Source organism: Sphaerodactylus townsendi, linkage group LG04, assembly GCF_021028975.2.
Source record: "Sphaerodactylus townsendi isolate TG3544 linkage group LG04, MPM_Stown_v2.3, whole genome shotgun sequence".
NCBI lineage: Eukaryota > Metazoa > Chordata > Lepidosauria > Squamata > Sphaerodactylidae > Sphaerodactylus > Sphaerodactylus townsendi.
This window is the reverse complement of record NC_059428.1, coordinates 27,365,698-27,383,955: the sequence shown is the minus strand read 5'-3', so window position 1 is coordinate 27,383,955 and position 18,258 is coordinate 27,365,698. Positions and strand designations below refer to the sequence as shown.

The following is an 18,258-nucleotide window of genomic DNA, read 5'->3' as shown; positions in this document are numbered from 1 at the left end:
GTCCAGGCACTGTTCTGAGATGGACACTGCTTCTCCTGGAGGTTTATTCAATGTGATGCAGATCTGGGGGTCACAAGCATGTTGCGGGCAATCCAGTCCAACGCTGTGGGCAATTTCAGTCTATAGCAGGGGTGTCCAACTCTGTTGCTTCAGATGTTCATGGACTACAATTCCCATCAGCCCCTGATGGGAATTGTAGTCCTTGACCATCTGAAGCATCAGAGTTGGACACCTCTGGTCTATAGTCTCACACAGATGTTGAACAGGCTACTGTACTGCAGAACTCCACGTGAAACCCCCAACGATGAAGAAATTGTGGCCTCAATACTGATCTAACCCCATCTCCTAGTGTACTCCCACGATCTAGCTGCCATCTTCAGATGGATTTCTGGTGATTCACCCTGTCAGGACTGCCTGTTTTGCAATAGTCAAGTTGCAAGCTTTTCTGTGGCAAAACTGTTTCTTGGGAATGGTGTACCAAAAGGGCAATAGCAGTGGTGGCGAACCTATGGCATGGGTGCCAGAGGTAGCACTCAGAGTCCTCTCTGTGGGCACGAGCAAACAGAGTCAACCCCCCCCCCCCCAATATAGGCTGGCCTGGGCTGCTGGGCTCAATTATTAGCATTAAACCTAATACCTATGTGATGGAATAGTACTGTAAAACTAGCAAAATCACAAATGACTGTGAAAAGCATCTTTGCCTTTTGATCTCCTTGAGGGAGGACAGGAAACTATGCAGAGGTGCCAGGATGAAACTTCAAAGGCCTAAGTTACCTCATGGCCTGAACAGAGTTTTCCCGAGAAGGGGAAAACAAAGGTTTTGGAATTCCATCTTGAGACGTGGTCAGGGAAGCATCTCTGGGCCATGGGTTCCCGGAATGGGGACAAAGAACCAAAAGGGACGTAACCAGCTAGGCAATCCCTTAACTGCAATCATGTTTTATTTCTTTTATTTCTGTTTTTCAATAAAAATTGTTGAGACCTCAGCTGGTTGGAGTTATTGGAGAAAAGAACCCAGGTTTTAATGAAACAAGTGTGGCTCTCCCAGGCTTGCGTTCATGATATGGTGGCAGCATTTGTGGTCTCCAGTTTTGGGGAAGCAGTGTAGGTAACCCATTAAGCGCTGTTAAACCCCACTGATTTTCATGCAATGAACTAAAGGATGATCTTTTCCCTGGGCTTGCTTCTGAGTAAACCCTCCTAGGGCCGTGATTCACCCGTTGGAAGAGCTGCACGGTTGCTTCAAAGCAAAGCCACCGACTACCACCAAGCTTACTCCCGAGTAACGCAGGCCTCGGCGCCAACTGTTTTTTCTAAACTAAAACCTCAGTACTCAGGTTAAATTGCTGTGTTGGCCCTTTGCGATAAATAAGTGGGTTTTGGGTTTCAGTTTGGGCACTCAGCCTCGAAAAGGTTTGCCATCACTGGGCTATAGGGTACTTCACTTCCTGAGTTGTGCCACTTTAAATTGTGGATGGGGCATTGTGCAACTAAGGTTCCATTTATTTTTGTTTCTTTTAAGAATGCGTGCACGTGGAAAACAGCATGGCAGGAATATGATTAGACCATTAAATTGTTTTGTGCATGGAACATTGTCCAGTCTTACTGCCTGAAATGATACAATTCAGACACAAGTTTGTCATCTCAGCAAGAATTAGGATCTCTATCCTTCAGAAGTCAAATTGTGTGAAGGTCATAGGCCAGAACTAAAATGTGCAGGTCATACATCCATCTGCATTTTGCTTCTGTAGTGTAAGTTAATAGATATGAAAAATAAGTGATCAAAGAAGCTGTGAAGACATTTAGCAGAAAGCATTGAACTAATGTTTATGCTACAGTATGTTTTATGCTCCCAAGCGACCTTTGATCGCACCTGATAAAGAGAATGACTATTTCTGAGGATCACCACAGGGGGTCATTTTCAAACAATTTCACCTATGTGTACTTTAGGTAAAAGGTAGAAGGTGCAACATAATGTAATGTTGACCTCCCTGCATAGCTTCTCAAGGCGTGGTATAAATCCAAACTATCTTTTATCATCTGTATGAGGCAGCTCTATAGCTGGGGCAGTTTGACACATGCCTCACTCTCGGACAAAGTTATTTTGTTATTAGTGCTAAGGAACACCTGAAACAATTTTGGGCTGCAATCTAACCCAGAGTTACCTCCTGCTTCTGTATTCGATTTATTTCAGTGGAACTTAAATCAACACACATGGTCTTCGATGTGTGTTTCACATCCCAAGCTTTCAGTTGAAGCTCCTTCATTCTCAATCTTCTCAAAGGAAGGTCTAGGACAAATGACATAACTGGCTCTTGTTCTCTTAAAACCATGCATGTGTGGTGTAGTTCCTTTCTATTTTTTTTTATTAAATCTGCTTGGGTATTTTTCTTCTTCCTCTTCTGTCTCTTTATGCAGGTTACAAACGTATGACCTCTTGCAACCCTTAGGATAGACACTTACTAAAGTGCCGCAGAAGAGTCAGAGGTCTTGCTAATTGGTCTTCTGCTAATTGGAAACAGTTTACAATCCTTGAAACAAACACAAAGGTGCTAAGCATTTGTCAACTCGCTTGAAGGAGCTGGTTATTGTTCCTCAACTTGGTTTGTTTGTTTTTTTCCATCAGGTTTTTCTAAGCTTTTTGTATGGCACTTGAAAAGGTTTTGTATGGCACTTATAGAAGTGGAGGTTGTGACTCCCTTGAGGCAGAGAAAACAAAGCTATTCATTTGCTTTGCAGCTAAAATGAAAAGCAACATTGGAGCTGGCAAAGATGTGCAGTATTAGCCAAAGCTCATGTTTGGAATCATGGAACATGGCAAAGGGATGGGAAAGATAACAGTAATCATTATTTCCCTGGGGTTGAAATTACGATGCTATTTTTATACTCCTGTAATATATGAAGCCTTGATGCCACATTAGGATCAAAGCAATTGATAACTTGTCATGGACGAATGGATAGTTTGGCAAAATACTTTTCCTTTGGAGGTGCCACAATTGAATTTTTCTGTGTAGCTCCACTGGCACTTTATGTATAGATAATTAATGCCCTGTGCATTTGTATTTCAATAAATGTAACCTTAATGCTCGTATGATTCTTGGATGACTTAACTTTTCCTTGGATGTAGATGTTATGCAACCATTAAATGCCTCTAACTAAAAGAGAGATGAACAGAGTTTGCTGTGTTCGGTTTTCTTATGGGGGAAAAGGAGGAACAAAACTGGGCTGAAGGAACTGAAAGTATTGCTCCATCCATCTCTCTGGGTAGCTCTGAACAAGCCCCTTAAAAATTATGGCCCGTTTATTTTCCTCATACTCATGACTTGCCGAAGGGTAGCTATGGGACTGGATCATGTGTTTGAGTTTGTAAGGATGTATTCACTGTATCAATTCCTTATTTTATGTTTATCAAAACATTTGGCTGCTCTACATGGCCATAACGGATGATTTATAAAAGACAAAATGGGGACTCCATACATATGAAGCATGTGCATAGAAATATGGAATATGTAAATATTTAAACTCTAGCTCACTGTCCCCCTGTCCCTGGTTGAGTGAGACTGGACTCAATGTATGCCCCATGCCAGAAGCAAGAGTGTAGACACCACCATTTCAATGTGTTTGAAAGACCACCACTCTTTACCTAAGCCTGCTGCCCAAATTAGGACCCCAGCAAGTTCATCCTGTGACCCCTTCTTTCTAGCTAGGGTAACTCTCAGTGGCCTTTTTCCTTGTCGCCCCTTCCTTCCCTCCCTAGGGGACATGTCATCAAGTTCTACAAAGCTGTTCTATATCAATGAGTCTTTGTGATTTGATTTCACATAATCTATGGACAAGAATGTAGGACTGAGCTGAAAACTATAAGCATGCTTTAAACAGATGAAAGAAAGGACAGAATTTCTTAAATCGGTAATGAGCCGAGCAGGTGAGTTCCCAGCCGTGAGGTAGATGCCAATGCTGCTGGGAATTTGCTCCAATTCTGCTGAAAGCAGAACTGCACCCACACTATGCAGTTGTCCTCTTTTTTGCAGGAATGAGCCTTTCTTCTCCCACACACGTGACAAAGGCTCTGAAGGAGGGGAGCAAATATTTTATTTATTTATCAAACGTCTTACCCCGCCCTCCCCCCAAAGGGGCTCAGGGCAACCACATAATTTTAGAACAACCAATAAAATAACATTTTAAAACAACCAGTAAACAGCATACCAGAAAACAAATAATGGTTCTAAAGTATTCAACTCTGATGGTGACTTATTAAAAGTTGCATACCCCCCACCCCCAGCAGGCCAAAAATAAATGTTATCCCGGCTGGCACTCAGGGAAAGCCCGGTGGAATAGCTCCGTTTTACAGGCCCTGTGGAAACTACTCAGATCCCGCAGGGCCCTGATCTCAGACAGGAGCATGTTCCACCAGGTAGGGGCCAGGACCGAAAAAGCCCTGGCCCTCGTCGAGGCCAGGTTTTTGGGCCAGGGATTTCCAGAAGGTTCCCCTCCGGAGAACAGAGAGGTCTGCCTGGGCAATTTGGAGAGAAGCGGTCCCTGAGGTATGTGGATCCAAGATCGCTCACAGCCTTAAAGGTCAAAACTGAAACCTTGAAGATAAACTGGTACTTGACAGGAAGCCAATAGAGATGGAGTAGGACAGGAGATCAAATCCCGGATAACCATAGCCATGCCACCCCCCGGCCACGTGTCCATGGTTGGTGGACAACCAAAGAGACTGCTGGAGTGAGTTCACTGAGGGCAACCGTCTTGCCCGCCCTCACCCAGGTCTAGAGCAAACTTCTTAGTACCCATACCCATGGACATAATGTGCTAGAGCAGGGGACTGGCTCTCCAGATGTTCATGGACTACAAATCCCATCAGCCCATGCACAAACACCTTAGTACTCATACCCATGGACATGCTGCTTTTATTGACCCACTCCTCTCCCCAAAGGTCGCGCAGCCAGCCCAGAGGCTCGTGGAGCGGGGTGTGTGTGCCAAACCGGTGGTTGAGGGATTAAAATCCCACCACTGTCACAAAAAACCTTATTTTTTAAAATAATGGCCTTAAAACAGTCATAAAACATTGATATTATCAATGTAGTGTTGTAATGATAGTTCAATCAGATTCTCTGAATTCCCAGCTTTCTTTTTTTTTAAATCAAGTTTTGTGGAGATATGTTTTTCTCCTAATATCTTTGTGAGGTAAAGGAATACAGATTTACTTCTTTTTTAATGAAAGCTGGAATGCAGAGAACCTGCTTAAACCATTCCAACACTATATATATATATATTTTGGGGGGGAAAACAAACCATTCATCTTCAGAGCAGTGGAGGAAAGAGAGTGGTTTCACAGTGACGACAATACAATAATTGAAAAGTAGGGTAGAGGTGGGTGGGACAAAGAAAACTGACAGAAACCTTCGGGATGAGGAAAAGCCAACCCAAAATTGGCTTCCAGAAATAGATTGGAGTTGAAGTGGATTCAAAAAACCCAGGAAAAAATGGGGAATAATCACAAAAACTGAAGAGAAAACTAAAGACTCAAACGTGTGTGGAAATTTGAGGGGGGGGGGGGGCAAACTGAGCAGTATAGAGCCAGAACTATTAAAAACGTGAAGCCGCATGATTAAAGCAACTCTTTGTTCAACAATTTTGAAAAATCTATTTTTGTACTCTTTTATGCCACCTTCAAGCAAAGAGGCATTTCAGTTTCATTATGAATGCCGCCTTGAAGTTTTCTGCCCAGCTTCTGTGTTGTTGTTTTTTTAAAAGCAGACTCAAGGATATGAAACAATAACAGCCTATTTGGAAAGAAACTAGGCTTTTTATTTCATTTACCATATATACTTGAGTATAAGCTGACCCGAATATAAGCCGAGGCACTAATTTTACCACAAAAAACTGGGAAACTTATTGACTCGAGTATAAGCCTAGGGTGGGAAATGCAAAAAGCAATGTCGAGCCAAGAAGGGGAAGAGGGGAGCCTTTAAACTCACCAAGCAACACAATGCAAACCCCAGCGGCTTTTGTATGCGCATCTCTCTCTCTCTCTCTCTCTCTCTCTCTCACACACACACACACACACACACACACACACTCTGCAAGCTGCTTTTGCATGCATCCCAGACCCCAATGCAAAATTGCATTTTGCGAAATCCACCCCTGCCCAACAGGCCACCCCCCTCCCTGCCTCCTCTCCCAATGCCTCCCCCTGGGTTCCAGCAGCTGCCCTTGCCTCTGGGGCTGTTCTGGCTCTGTTTGGGCTGGCGGCAGATCCTGCAAGGCGTCTATCTCATGATCACAGAGAGCAGTCCCAGGTAGAGAAGCCACCCCCCCTGCCTGGCTGACTGGCTGCTTACCAGCCTCCTCCTTCCTTGGCTGCCATGCAGGCTTCAGGCTCCCTGTCACAGAGAGTGTCCCAGGTGGAGAAGCGCCCCCCACCCGGCTGCCTGCCTGTCTGCTTACCAGCCTCCTTCCCTGGCTGCAGGCTCTCGGTCACATATGCTGCCATCTATACTTGAGTATAAGCCGAGGGGGGCTTTTTCAGCATTAAAAATGTGCTGAAAAAGTCAGCTTATACTGGAGTATATACGGTACTTCTAACAGTAGAATTTATGTACCTGTGCTGCAGTTGTTTTTGTAAGGCCTTCACTGGATGTGGATAGACATATTGTAGAGAAAGTATACAACAATGAATAAAAATGGAGAAAATAATCACTTTACCAGATGCGCACTCACGCTCTTTTTCTCTCTCCCTATATATGGAGTGTGTGTGTGTATGTATATATATGTATACACCCCACCTTCATTTCTACAGGTAGACATCAACATTCCATCAGATCAAATAAAAAATGAATATAAAGGACCGTTTAACCAAAATAAAAACAACTGGAAGAACACCAAAGACCCAAACCTCTCCATACTATCTCTATAAGTTATCACCTACACTTAGCTTCACGAAAATGTTCAGAATACCCATCTAACTAGGAATCCAAATTGATTTAAATAAAAGCCAGTGTGCCATGCTTGGTTGTTAAAATATTTGAAAGTTACAAAATAAGGGACTTGGTGAAATCCATTCGTAGGCTACAAATTTGGAGCCATGTTCTCCTCAGAGAGCAATGGAATGAATACACACATATTGATTCTTGTCACAGTCATCATGGATCCTTCCAAAAATGGACAGTACAGTAAACATTCAACATTTGGCTACCGTTGATAATTACAAGAGAATTTTGATGATTTCACATGCATCTAGTAAACATCTAAAAGAACAAAGAAAGACCCATGAATATAGACAACTGCTTAATTTCTATAGCTTGTCAACATTTCAGTAAAGTAATTCTGTCACAGGACATGTTGAGAACATTCCTTGAAGACTAGAAGGAATTTCTACGATTTAGACCAGTGATAGTGAACCTTTTTGAGACCAAGTGCCCAGATTGCAACCCAAACCCCACTTATTTATCGCAAAGTGCCAACCCGACAATTTAACCCGAATGCTGAGGTTTTAGTTTAGAAAAACCTGTTGGCTCCCTCTTCCTCCACCCCACCCGCTTGAGCAGAGGCTAGCCTGCTCTAGCCTCCAGCAACTCACACGCACATCGCTCTGTGCCTCTCTAACATCTCTGCCTCCTCTGCGCCCCCCCCCTCGGGCAGCAGCCACCCGGGGCACAGGCACCAGGCCCGCCAGCCGAGTCCTCCCTGCTCACTGCGGTGCGTGCACGTTGTGCTCAGTGGCCCAGGCCTGCTTAGATGTGTGTGTGTGTGGGGGGGGGGGGATGATTTCCGCCCTCCACATGATGAACTCTGTGTGCGCATGCCCACAGAGTGCCACCTCTGGCACCCGTGCCATAGGTTCACCATCACTGATTTAGACATTCCTGATATTCCCCTCCAAATATTCTGTAAACATCAACACCTATGCTGAGACATAAGGGTATGAGCCCCTGATCCAGAGTCCTAATTGAGTGGGCCACCCATGGAGCTCGAAAACAGTACTGGAAACCAACCCCTCCTTTGCGGATTCGGAAGGTGAAGAAACAGGGATTGGATTGGTCTCGTTGGCTCAACCTCCAGAGAACCCACCAGCTAATGGTGACAGGGTGAGTGTCGGGGGAAAACCCATTGTATTATTCCTGACTGTTACTAACCAGCCAAAGAACACCAGAATGCTGGTACAGGCGCTGGTGGACTCGGGGTGCACACATTGCTTCATACACCCCAGTGTAGTGGAAGGGCTAGGGGCTGGAGATGCTCCCCTTAAGGCAAACCGTATAACTGAAAAGGTGTTGATTCAATGCGCCCAGCATTGGGACCGCCATAGTTTCATTGTTGCCTACACCAGGTGCCTTTGAGAGCCTACACCAGGTGCCTTTGCCTACACCAGGTGCCTTTTTAGCTTTAAAAAGGGCTTGGACAGATTTATGGAGGAGAAGTCAATCTATGGCTACCAATCTTGATCCTCCTTAATCTCAGATTGCAAATGCCTTAGCAGACCAGGTGCTCAGGAGCAGCAGCCGCAGAAGGCCATTGTTTTCACATCCTGCATGTGAGCTCCCAAAGGCACCTGGTGGGCCACTGCGAGTAGCAGAATGCTGGACTAGATGGACTCTGGTCTGATCCAGCAGGCTAGTTCTAGGAGTACTAGGAATGGCTTGGCTTAGGAAAGAAAATGACATACACATGCCCCCTTATGTGAATGAAGCTGCTCTTTTTGTTGAATGAAATTAGGCAATGACAGGAGTTGTATATCCATATTGGAAGCTCATGCACACTGAAAGTCAGGAGTGAAAGCAGTGATGATGATTAAATGTAGGAGTGGATGTTTACAACAGAGTTAACACAACCCCCTGAAGATCCAATTTTCACGTGCTAAATAGATACAGCACACTATCTTGATAGAGGGTATGGTTTAATAGAAGAGATTTCCTTCTTACAATGAAAACACCAACAGTATTTTTCTCTGAAGATTACCATTACAAAATGAATTTCATGTACTTATGCAGCTATACTATTAAACATGACTCTATTTTGTTAAGAGGTAATGATTTATCAATACACTGAAAAGTACACACTGCAACGTTACTGATGTTTCTGCCTTTTGTGGACACCAACTTCCCACCAGACCCATCTGTCACTCACAGTTAAACACTTCACCAACTTTAATTAAGTATCGTATTATCAAGCAGAGTTTCATTTAAAGTTGCTTAATATAGATCCATCTGCAGCTCAGCCAGACAGACTAAATCATCTTAAGCAATATCTTATATCACATTATTCCATAACATTTTCTGTTGTTCACGAATTACAGAAAAAGCAACAAATGTATTTTAAATATAACCTCTTAAAATAAATGCATGGCCCAAGGGGGTTCACATTTGTTTTCCTTTCTCCTTCCTACAACCAGTTTTAAAAACAAGCAAGGGGAGACACTTTATTGCCCATCTTTAAAAGCAAGGATTAATTTCCCACATAAATACATTAAAATTGAAATAAATATTTCCCTATAGTATTTTTACCGTTGAGATACAGACTACCCTATTTTGAGCCATTCCACATAATGCCAACTAAATACACCAAAACTGTAGGAAGTACCTATCTATCCAGTATCTGCCAAGCAAAAAAAAAGGACTAGATTTTTAAAAACCTGAAATATAAAAGTCAAAGGAAAGAAAGGGTTTTATTGAAAGAGTTAAAATAGGAAAAACACGAAGGCAGAAAGGGTGAACAAATGAAGGCAACAGAATAAAGACACATATGACATTGTAACTCTTTATTACCCACAAATTTTAATTTAAATTGAAAATGTAGCATCACAGAATACAACGGGTACGTGTGTGTGTGTGAAGTTTTGATAAATATGGGCAAGATTTGATCTTGGTTTTGCTGACATGCTAAAGCCACTATGGCGATAGGGTTTCCATGGGCAATGCAGATATTTCAAGTGTCTCCATAACGATGTCACAACATCCACAATATGAAAGTTTCATTATGTGTTTTTCAAAACCTAGGGGGAGGGGGGAACTTCACGGGGGTAAGTGGTCCAGGGAAGGCAAATCCGCTAACCCGGCCACGCACTGCTTCCATGAGTCTCTTCAGCCCCTCCTCCCCATTATGGATTGGGCTGTTAAGAGTCCTAGAACTCCACATATGTCAACAATAAATGCCATGATTAAGGTTAAAGAGCCATTTTTAGCATCTTGTGGGGAAAAAATCCAAAATCTGATATATCCTAATTTAGGTTCTGGATTTTTTTCAAAAGGTGCTACATAAACTGGCATATTTGGATTGATCTCGTAATGAACACATGATGACCTTTTGAACCAAAACAATGTTATGTGCCAAGAAAAGTCATTCTCAGCCTCCCTGAAGAAGAAGAAAAAAGAATTTAGGTTTTAAGTATGCAATGCACTTCAGTCTTCCACTATACTTCCATTTTTTTAACAACATTATCCCCTTAATCATAGCTCAAACTCCCACTCACCTCTTCAGTTCAACTGCATCATCCAATCAGTTGCAAGAGCTTCTCCCAATCTTGGATCTGAGTAACTAAAATAATTAGCTTGGGGAAGGATGATAAAAAGCCATCATTGAGTCATGGAAGAACAACAGGCATCAAATACATTTGATTTTTAGCATGGCAGGGAGATGGACTGCTCTGAAACTGGGTATCATAGAAGACAGAACAGGAGAAAATACTGCTTCACAAGCAGAGAAATCTCCATTGTGTTATATTTTGTTATAAGTTATATTATGTTATAGTCTGTTGTGTTATAGGCCCCTTCCGCACATGCATAATAATCCACTTTAATCCACTTTCACAATTGTTTGCAAGTTGATTTCGCTATTTCGCAAAGCTTCAAAATACACTGAATGTTGATTGAAAGTGCCTTATTCTGCATGTGCAGAAGGGGCCATATTCTGTCCAATTTGATCTACTGAAAAATGAAAGGCCAATCACATGTAAACATACTTCTGGTAATACCTTCTTTCTTCAGATAACTAACTGCTGGTACAAGCGGGGATGAGAATGAAGAAGTGTAGTGACGGTGGAGCAGGGGTTGGGAATGCTTTAATACTGTCACAAGTTATAAAAACTAGTACTAGCCAAATTAATCTTTGATGCTTCTGGAGTCATCCCAGAAGATTAAAAATAAAAACCTGACCAAATGCCTTTAGCATGAAATAAATACCGTGTTGCACAACTATATATACTCACAGTTATATTCATACATTAAATACTGAAACGTTTTCTGAATAACTTATATTTCTTTTGCGAAGAGCTTCAAAGTAATTAAAATGCACACACACACAAATAAAGTCCTATTTTAGTATTGGCTTTGGCCTACTCTTCTATTGTATTCGTCTTTTGTGATCAATTAGACCAGATTGGATCGCACTTTCCAGATTCTAAAATGATGTGCACTGATAGCAAATTTAATTTCACAGTCACAATGGCTGGAGTCCAAACCAGCATTTGCAGATGCTCTACTCATGTATGGCAGTTTTTACACTCTTCCCTTGTGGCTATAGCCCAGGAAAACCTCCTCTGAGATGAGAATTTAGATCTGGCATCTCTTTAGCGTGACCGTGTTTCTTTTCCTGACACTGGCCAGTCATTGCTGAAACCTATTTTTCAAAACAGCCTGGAAGGGCAACACCAGGGGAACAGCCGAAGATCCTGAATTTTTGCTGACTTTCTCAAAGGAAGTGAACAAGCCCAACGGCTGCACATTGTTGCTTTCCTGTCAGTTTGCAAGATACGTTTTCAGCTTGTCTGAAAAGCTGTTAAAGAGCACAGAAAGGTGCAGTCACAGACTTAGCAAAACCAATCAGCTATTCAGGAGTTGCTTAGGATTTGACCTGGAGATTAGCCTGGCTAACCTTTTTTCTTTTCTTTTTTTTCAGGAAAAGGATGTTCTGAGGGCAGGGTTCTACGGTCTGAAAGAGGCAAGCAGGGAAAGGCTCTTGCAGACAGTGGCGTAGCTACCATGGGGAGGGGTAGGGACAAATGCCCCGGGTGAGCTCCCAATCAATCACCACACCCCTCCCCCCCAGCCGGCCCTTGCCCCGTCAGGCTGCTCCTTCAGCTGGTGGAGGCTCCACAGGCTGAAGAAGCGGCCTAGGGGGCCGCCAGAGGGCACCTCTCAGCCTTGCCAGGCCCAGCAGGGGCCACAGCCGAGCGTACCTCAGCCCCGCTCCACCAGGCCTGGCAGCGGCCGCAGTCGGGCACCCCTTGGTCCTGCCCGCCAGGCTGCCTGGGACCGCCACCGGCTCAGGTAAGTGGGGCACAAAGGTGGGTGCGGGGGGCTGGGTGCGGGTTGCCACTTTGCCCTGAATGCCATTTTCCCCCACTACAAGTCTGCTTGCAGAACATGGTATAATGTTTTTCACCAACTTTTAATGAATATGTACAGAATGTACCTAGGAAGGACATCACAAAAGACCAGATGTGAACACCAAAAGAGAGGCTGCTGTAGTCTGGACATGCTGGAATCTCTAGTCCAGTCGACCCACAGGCTGTTGTTGGATATATATTTAAATTAATTGTTATGTATTAAATATACAAGGTAGCAGTTCACTTCACACTATATCACACGGCGCACAGTCAAGCCCTCTCATACAGTTTGTAGGCTACAGCTAAGCCAACTAAGGCTAACACACCACACACCAACTTAAACTAAAAAACAGAAATGGAAGTATTCTACTCGAGATAAATGTTTCTGCATTCTCTGCGAGGCAGGAACTCATTTAGATCTTATAAAAGACACATTAATATAGTGATAAAATGGCCGCTGAAATATTAATTAAAATATAAGTCACAAACAAAACATGAACCAGCTATTTCCGGGGGGAGCAACGCACCCCGGGATCTCACGTGTAGAAGCCCCATTGAAATGAATGAGTCATGCTTCTGTGCAATTCCCACTTGTTTCAAGAGGCCTGCAAAGAAGTAGTACATAGATTAATTGTACCCTGTTTCCGTTCACAATGCATGACTTCCATTAAAAGTCATCCAATGGGGAAGGAACAATGGAGGTAAGGGGGAGAAAATTAACAGGGCAATAGGTGCTGCCTAAGCAGAGGTGGACAGAGTAGAAAACAGAAGCACCCAAAACCATACAGGACAGCAGCTGGACCTAACCAAACTGAGATCCCGTTTCAATTGTCTACAGTGAAAGCTGTGTAGAAGAACAATTCCTGAATTAGCTGAACATGGTTCAGATTACTGGATACATCTAAAGTACAATGCTTGGCAGGAGCATTTACTGTATACCCAAACCCCACTTCTTGCAACACATAGTGTCACACAAGTAGTGAAAAATGTTTTCCTATTCAAAAAGGTGCTTGGACATTCTTTTCAGGCAGCATTTTACCATTATTTTCTTGATAGGATCTCGCTTGGGGTTCTTGAAGGAGGAAAAGATAAGTCGATGAACACCCGAGTTTTTGCCCACCTACGAGAGTTTTGGGTTTAAATTCTACATCTTTTAAATAAAGGATAAAATGTTGCCCGAAAGTCTAATTCTTCTTTACATATTTGTGCGCGTGATTTTCAAGATAGATCTAGACATCAAAATAGTTCCCAAAGTTAAAGATACAATTTGCATCAACAGTAAAAGGTACTTTCTGGTTCTACAGGGTTGTGAAGCAGCATCTATGAACCCGGTTATTATCAGCACCCACGCTGTAAACAAAGGAACCATCACGTAGTGTTAATCTGCAGGAAAATTCTAGCATTGTAAGTGATTGATTATGACATCTAAGTAAGACTGTCACTGACTGTGAGATCTACTACTAATATATCTACACAAAAGTACACTTTAAAAGAGATAGCAGAACTCATGACCTAAAATCAGAAATATCCCTTACTAATACTAGAAGAGACCGTTCTGTCTGCTTCTAAAACCATGAGTGTTTGAGTCAAGAATCAGGCCTACCCAATACAACAGGCCAGAAAACCTAACTTTTCCGAACTCCGAATGGTATCTTACAAAAAACCCGAGAATGGACCATTCTCAGCTACAATGCTATTACTATAGTGCAGTTATTAAAATGTTGCATATCTTCAACACAACATGAAACCTTCCACAGGCCAGCCTTGATAAATAGAATGAAAAAATACACAGTATCTTATATACAAAAATTGCATTGAGAACACTTTGTTTCTTTTAAAAACAGGTATTTTTTTTTATGAAAAAAGCATTGTATCCAGTATACCTGTGTATCAGTTGAAGGAGCAAGAGAGATATCTAAAAACAAATTTCAAATTTCATTACTATTTTTGATGACTGGAAGTACACAATAGCTGGGAAAGGCTGTAACCTCAACAGATAGCGTAAGTTTCAACAGCACAAGTTTGTAGGCGTTCAGCATCTTCAAAGCCCGCATAAAAAAAGGCTTTTGGCTTCTACATAATAATAAATTAGGGATGGCAGGTTCTCCTACTGATTGCATCTGCTTGCACCAAAATCAACAGTGATCACCAAATAATTTCAATTAAAAAAAAACACAAATGAAAAGTGCCATACTATAAAATACTAATATATTGTTACCGTTTTCAACATTAAAAGAGGTAACTCACACATATAGTTTAAAAAATAAAGTCAGTGCTATAGAAGACCTTTGTTTTCTATAAATAAAATAATAATAGCACAAAAAGAAAATCACACAAATAAAAAATAACTTAATTGCAATAAAAATAATTCATAATAAGCTTAGATTGAAAACTGTTTTCTGTGTGCATTAAAATCCTCTCCGTTCTCTGCAGGGGTTTGTTTTTTCTTCAAAAAAAGTTTTGCACTTGGAAGGACAAAAACACCCATTAATTTAATAAACACATAAACTTTTGAAAGTGCTGCATATAAAACCCCCCACTGCACTGAAGATTCTCTATTGGAGAACACAGACATAATAATATATTAAACTGGAAAGATCTTCCAGTCATGACATTTCTTCTTTAAAAAATTCAAGTTAGCATTTGAAACAAACCTGTCACTTTCAATGCGTGGGATTGTACATACAGATTCCATAGCACAGTATTTCATTAGGGGTGTGCAACAATGTTTTTTCCGGAACTTTCTGGATTTGAGTTTAATAATTTCCCCAAAATTTTCAGAACAGTCAAAAAAGCTAAATCCCCATATGGTTGGGTTGGGGTTTTTTTTGGCTTTTTCTGAGTATTTTAAAATGTTTGGATTTATTAAACCCTATGTCAGGGGTCTGCAACCTGCGGCTCTCCAGATGTTCATGTGGACTACAATTTCCATTAGCCCCGGCCAATTGGCCATGCCCCGGGCAATTGGCCATTAGCCCCGGCCAATTGGCCATTAAAAATGGAGCTGATGGGAATTGTAGTCCATGAACATCTGGAGAGCCGCAGGATGCAGATCCCTGCCCTATGTGAAAACTTTGTGGTGCTCTGTGGGAAGCAGTTTTTTCAAGGTATGGCCACCAAATCGGCAGCAAAGCTGCAGATGAGATTCCTTACAACACCACCCAGCTTTGGTAAAGATTGGGCCAGGGGGTCCAATTTTATGGACCCCAAAAGAGAATGTTCACTCTATCATCCATTGGGAACAATGGGGGAAAACTGGGGGCTCATAAAATTGGACTCCTGACTCAATCTTCACCAAACTCGGGGATTCTTGCAAGAGTCACCTGCAGCTACGTTGCAAATTTGGTGACTCTACCTCGAAAAACCAAACCCGCAATGATAATAGACCTGGAAAAGCTTGGGGGGGGGGGGGGGGGGGGGGTCAGGGTTTTGGGGAGCTCTGCCTTTTTGGCTCCATTAAAAATGGTGCCTCTTTTTATCAGCCTAAAAAGAAAAAGCCAGAAAAAGCTGAAATGGCTTTTTTCCTTTTTTTTCTTAATTCAGCATATTTGAATGCACACCCCGATATTTCACATAAATGGATTACTAGATAACCTCCTTGCTGAGAAGGAGATCACATATGCTATTGTAGCAAACCTCCCTCAGCATTACAGCTGAGACTGAACTAATAAGACACCTTAAAGATGCATCATCATCATCATCACATCGTCAATAACCTAGCTGAGATTTTTCCACTAAAATGGCTGCTGCCAGTTGCTGAGCATCAGTCATGTGAGGATTTCTTTTCATAACTATTCTCACAAGGTCTGGAGGAAAGATGTTGCACAGGTTTATATAGACCTTCTCCCGGCTGTCCTGATACCTTGCGGGATCCTGCGGCATCCCACAGTAAGGTATCCGCCAAGGCTGATCTTGCTGCTCAGGTAAACTTTGGAAGGCAAACTGCTCGTAACACGGCTGGGAAGGGTTGCTGGGCAAAGAGTAAGTCTGGCGATAGCCGTAAGTATCAATCCCATAGCCTTGCCTGTCCCAACTACCCAGTCCATCCTGCCCAGAGTAACACTTCCTTTGCCTTAATGGGGAGTTGTCGTACAAACGAGAGTCGGATATGCTGTCTATTCTTGTGGACACAAGGGCTCTTCCTAGATGTACGTTCTTAGAATGCTGGGAACTCTGGGGTGTGGGATAGTCACCAGGACAACTCGAGCGAGACGCAAGACCAGGATGCTGAAGGTGTACAGCCATGTATGGAAGTGGAGGTTTGTGATGATGCTTTGGTTCTTCGTGACTGTAATTTTGCACCCTTGTCAACGTATCGTGGTAACTTTGCAGGAACGGCTGAGAGTTAAGGTGACTGTGGGGGTGTACGTGTTGGCACTTTAAATTCTCTTCCAGCTGAGGGTCAGGAGAGCTCACGTAGGACCGATCGTTGTAGCCGACGTAGGAGTCGCTGCTGCCACAGCTCATGCTTCCTTCGCTACTACAATCGGAGGCTACAGAACTAATTCTGTAATCCGTGTCCAAAGAGAAACACCTTTCAGGACTTCGTGGGCCAGAGATAGCCAGGTTTGAATATGCACTTAGCATTGAATAGTAGCCTACATCCACAGGAGACTCACATTTGGGATACTGCTCATAAGGCATTGGCGTTCCATGATTTTTGGTTGCCATCATCACTGGAGGGTACTGTCCCTGTGGTCTTTGATCCTGAGGTGGGAAATGAACTCCAGCTGGAAGGCCATTGCTCAAAGGTGCACTACTTTGGGGTTTTGCAGCAGCAGAATTCGGGATACTAACTAAAGAAGGTACAGACCTGGTTTCCAACTTGTTTTTGGTGGGAAGCTTTTCCTCCAAGTCTTGATAGACTTGAGTCCTTATACTAGGATCTGATTGCCTCTTTGGAGCAACTCGTTTGAGATCCGAAGTGCTATCAATCTTAGTACTACAAGGAACACTGTTGCTTTTCACCAGCCCTCCTTCACTAGCAGCTTTGGTAGCTGTGTTCCTAGACATGGCACGAAGTTCATCGGCGACCGACCTCTGAGGCTGATTCCCTCTTTCCGGATGGTAGTATTTGCACTTGTGTCCATAAGTGCATTTCTTCCCTGAGAAATGTGGTGTTTGAGGATTTTAAGCCAGGAGGGAAAAAAGAAGAAGATATCATTGTACAGCAATGTTAAGAGCTATTAGAGAAGGGGTTAAAAAAACAAAAAAGCAAGCATCAGACAGCTTTTGAAAAGCAGTACATATACAATGTATTGTCGAAGGCTTTCATGGCTGGAATCACTGGGGTGTTGTGGGGTTTCTGGGCTGTATGGCCGTGTTCCAGCAGCATTTTCTCCTGATGTTTTGTTTGCATCTGTGGCTGGCATCTCAAGATGCCAGCCACAGATGCAGGCGAAATGTCAGGAGAAAATGCTACTGAACACTGCCATACAGTCGGAAACTCCACAACACCCCAGTACATATACAAGTTCATGGCAGCACAATGAGGCCATATATTAGTTAGCTAACTACTATTTTGACTGTCCTGGAAATCGCTATTTGCCCCAACCACTACATGAGGTAGGGCCACTATTGTTCCCATGTTCCAGGCTATAAACCACACTTTGTGATGAGAATAAACCAGAAAGCACTTGGATTTGCATATTCCCCCCTCCCAATCCCATGCTGTGCCAAGATCAAGGCCTTCTTGGTTTAGTACTGAGGGCAACGTGTCATGACATCTGAATTGGGTACTGGGTCACAAACGAGGGTTTCAAAACATGGTTTGTTAGTAAGAAACACTTTGCAATTGGGCAAAGCATACAATCTGAGGTTTAGCAAAGATTTTCCAGTTTGGAACTCTGTGAACAAGGGGAGGGTGGAATGCATAGGCCCAGGGGCTTTTGGCTCTGTCATGACATCTGGATTAAGCTACAGCATCTTGC

The 18,258-nt window shown here is 42.9% G+C and overlaps 1 protein-coding gene across 4 annotated transcripts in view; it reads right to left on the bottom strand.

Annotated features, from left to right (window-relative positions):
• Positions 1-8,885: 8,885 nt before the first annotated feature.
• ZC3H12C (zinc finger CCCH-type containing 12C) overlaps positions 8,886-18,258 on the bottom strand; it is a 59,782-nt gene continuing 50,409 nt past the window's right edge. For all 4 annotated transcript variants that reach the window (XM_048493444.1, XM_048493445.1, XM_048493446.1 and 1 more), the window contains one exon: positions 8,886-17,433. In XM_048493444.1, coding sequence (XP_048349401.1) covers positions 16,037-17,433 — 1,397 coding nt within the window. In that variant the 3' untranslated portion in view covers positions 8,886-16,036. The remainder of the gene's footprint in view (positions 17,434-18,258) is intronic.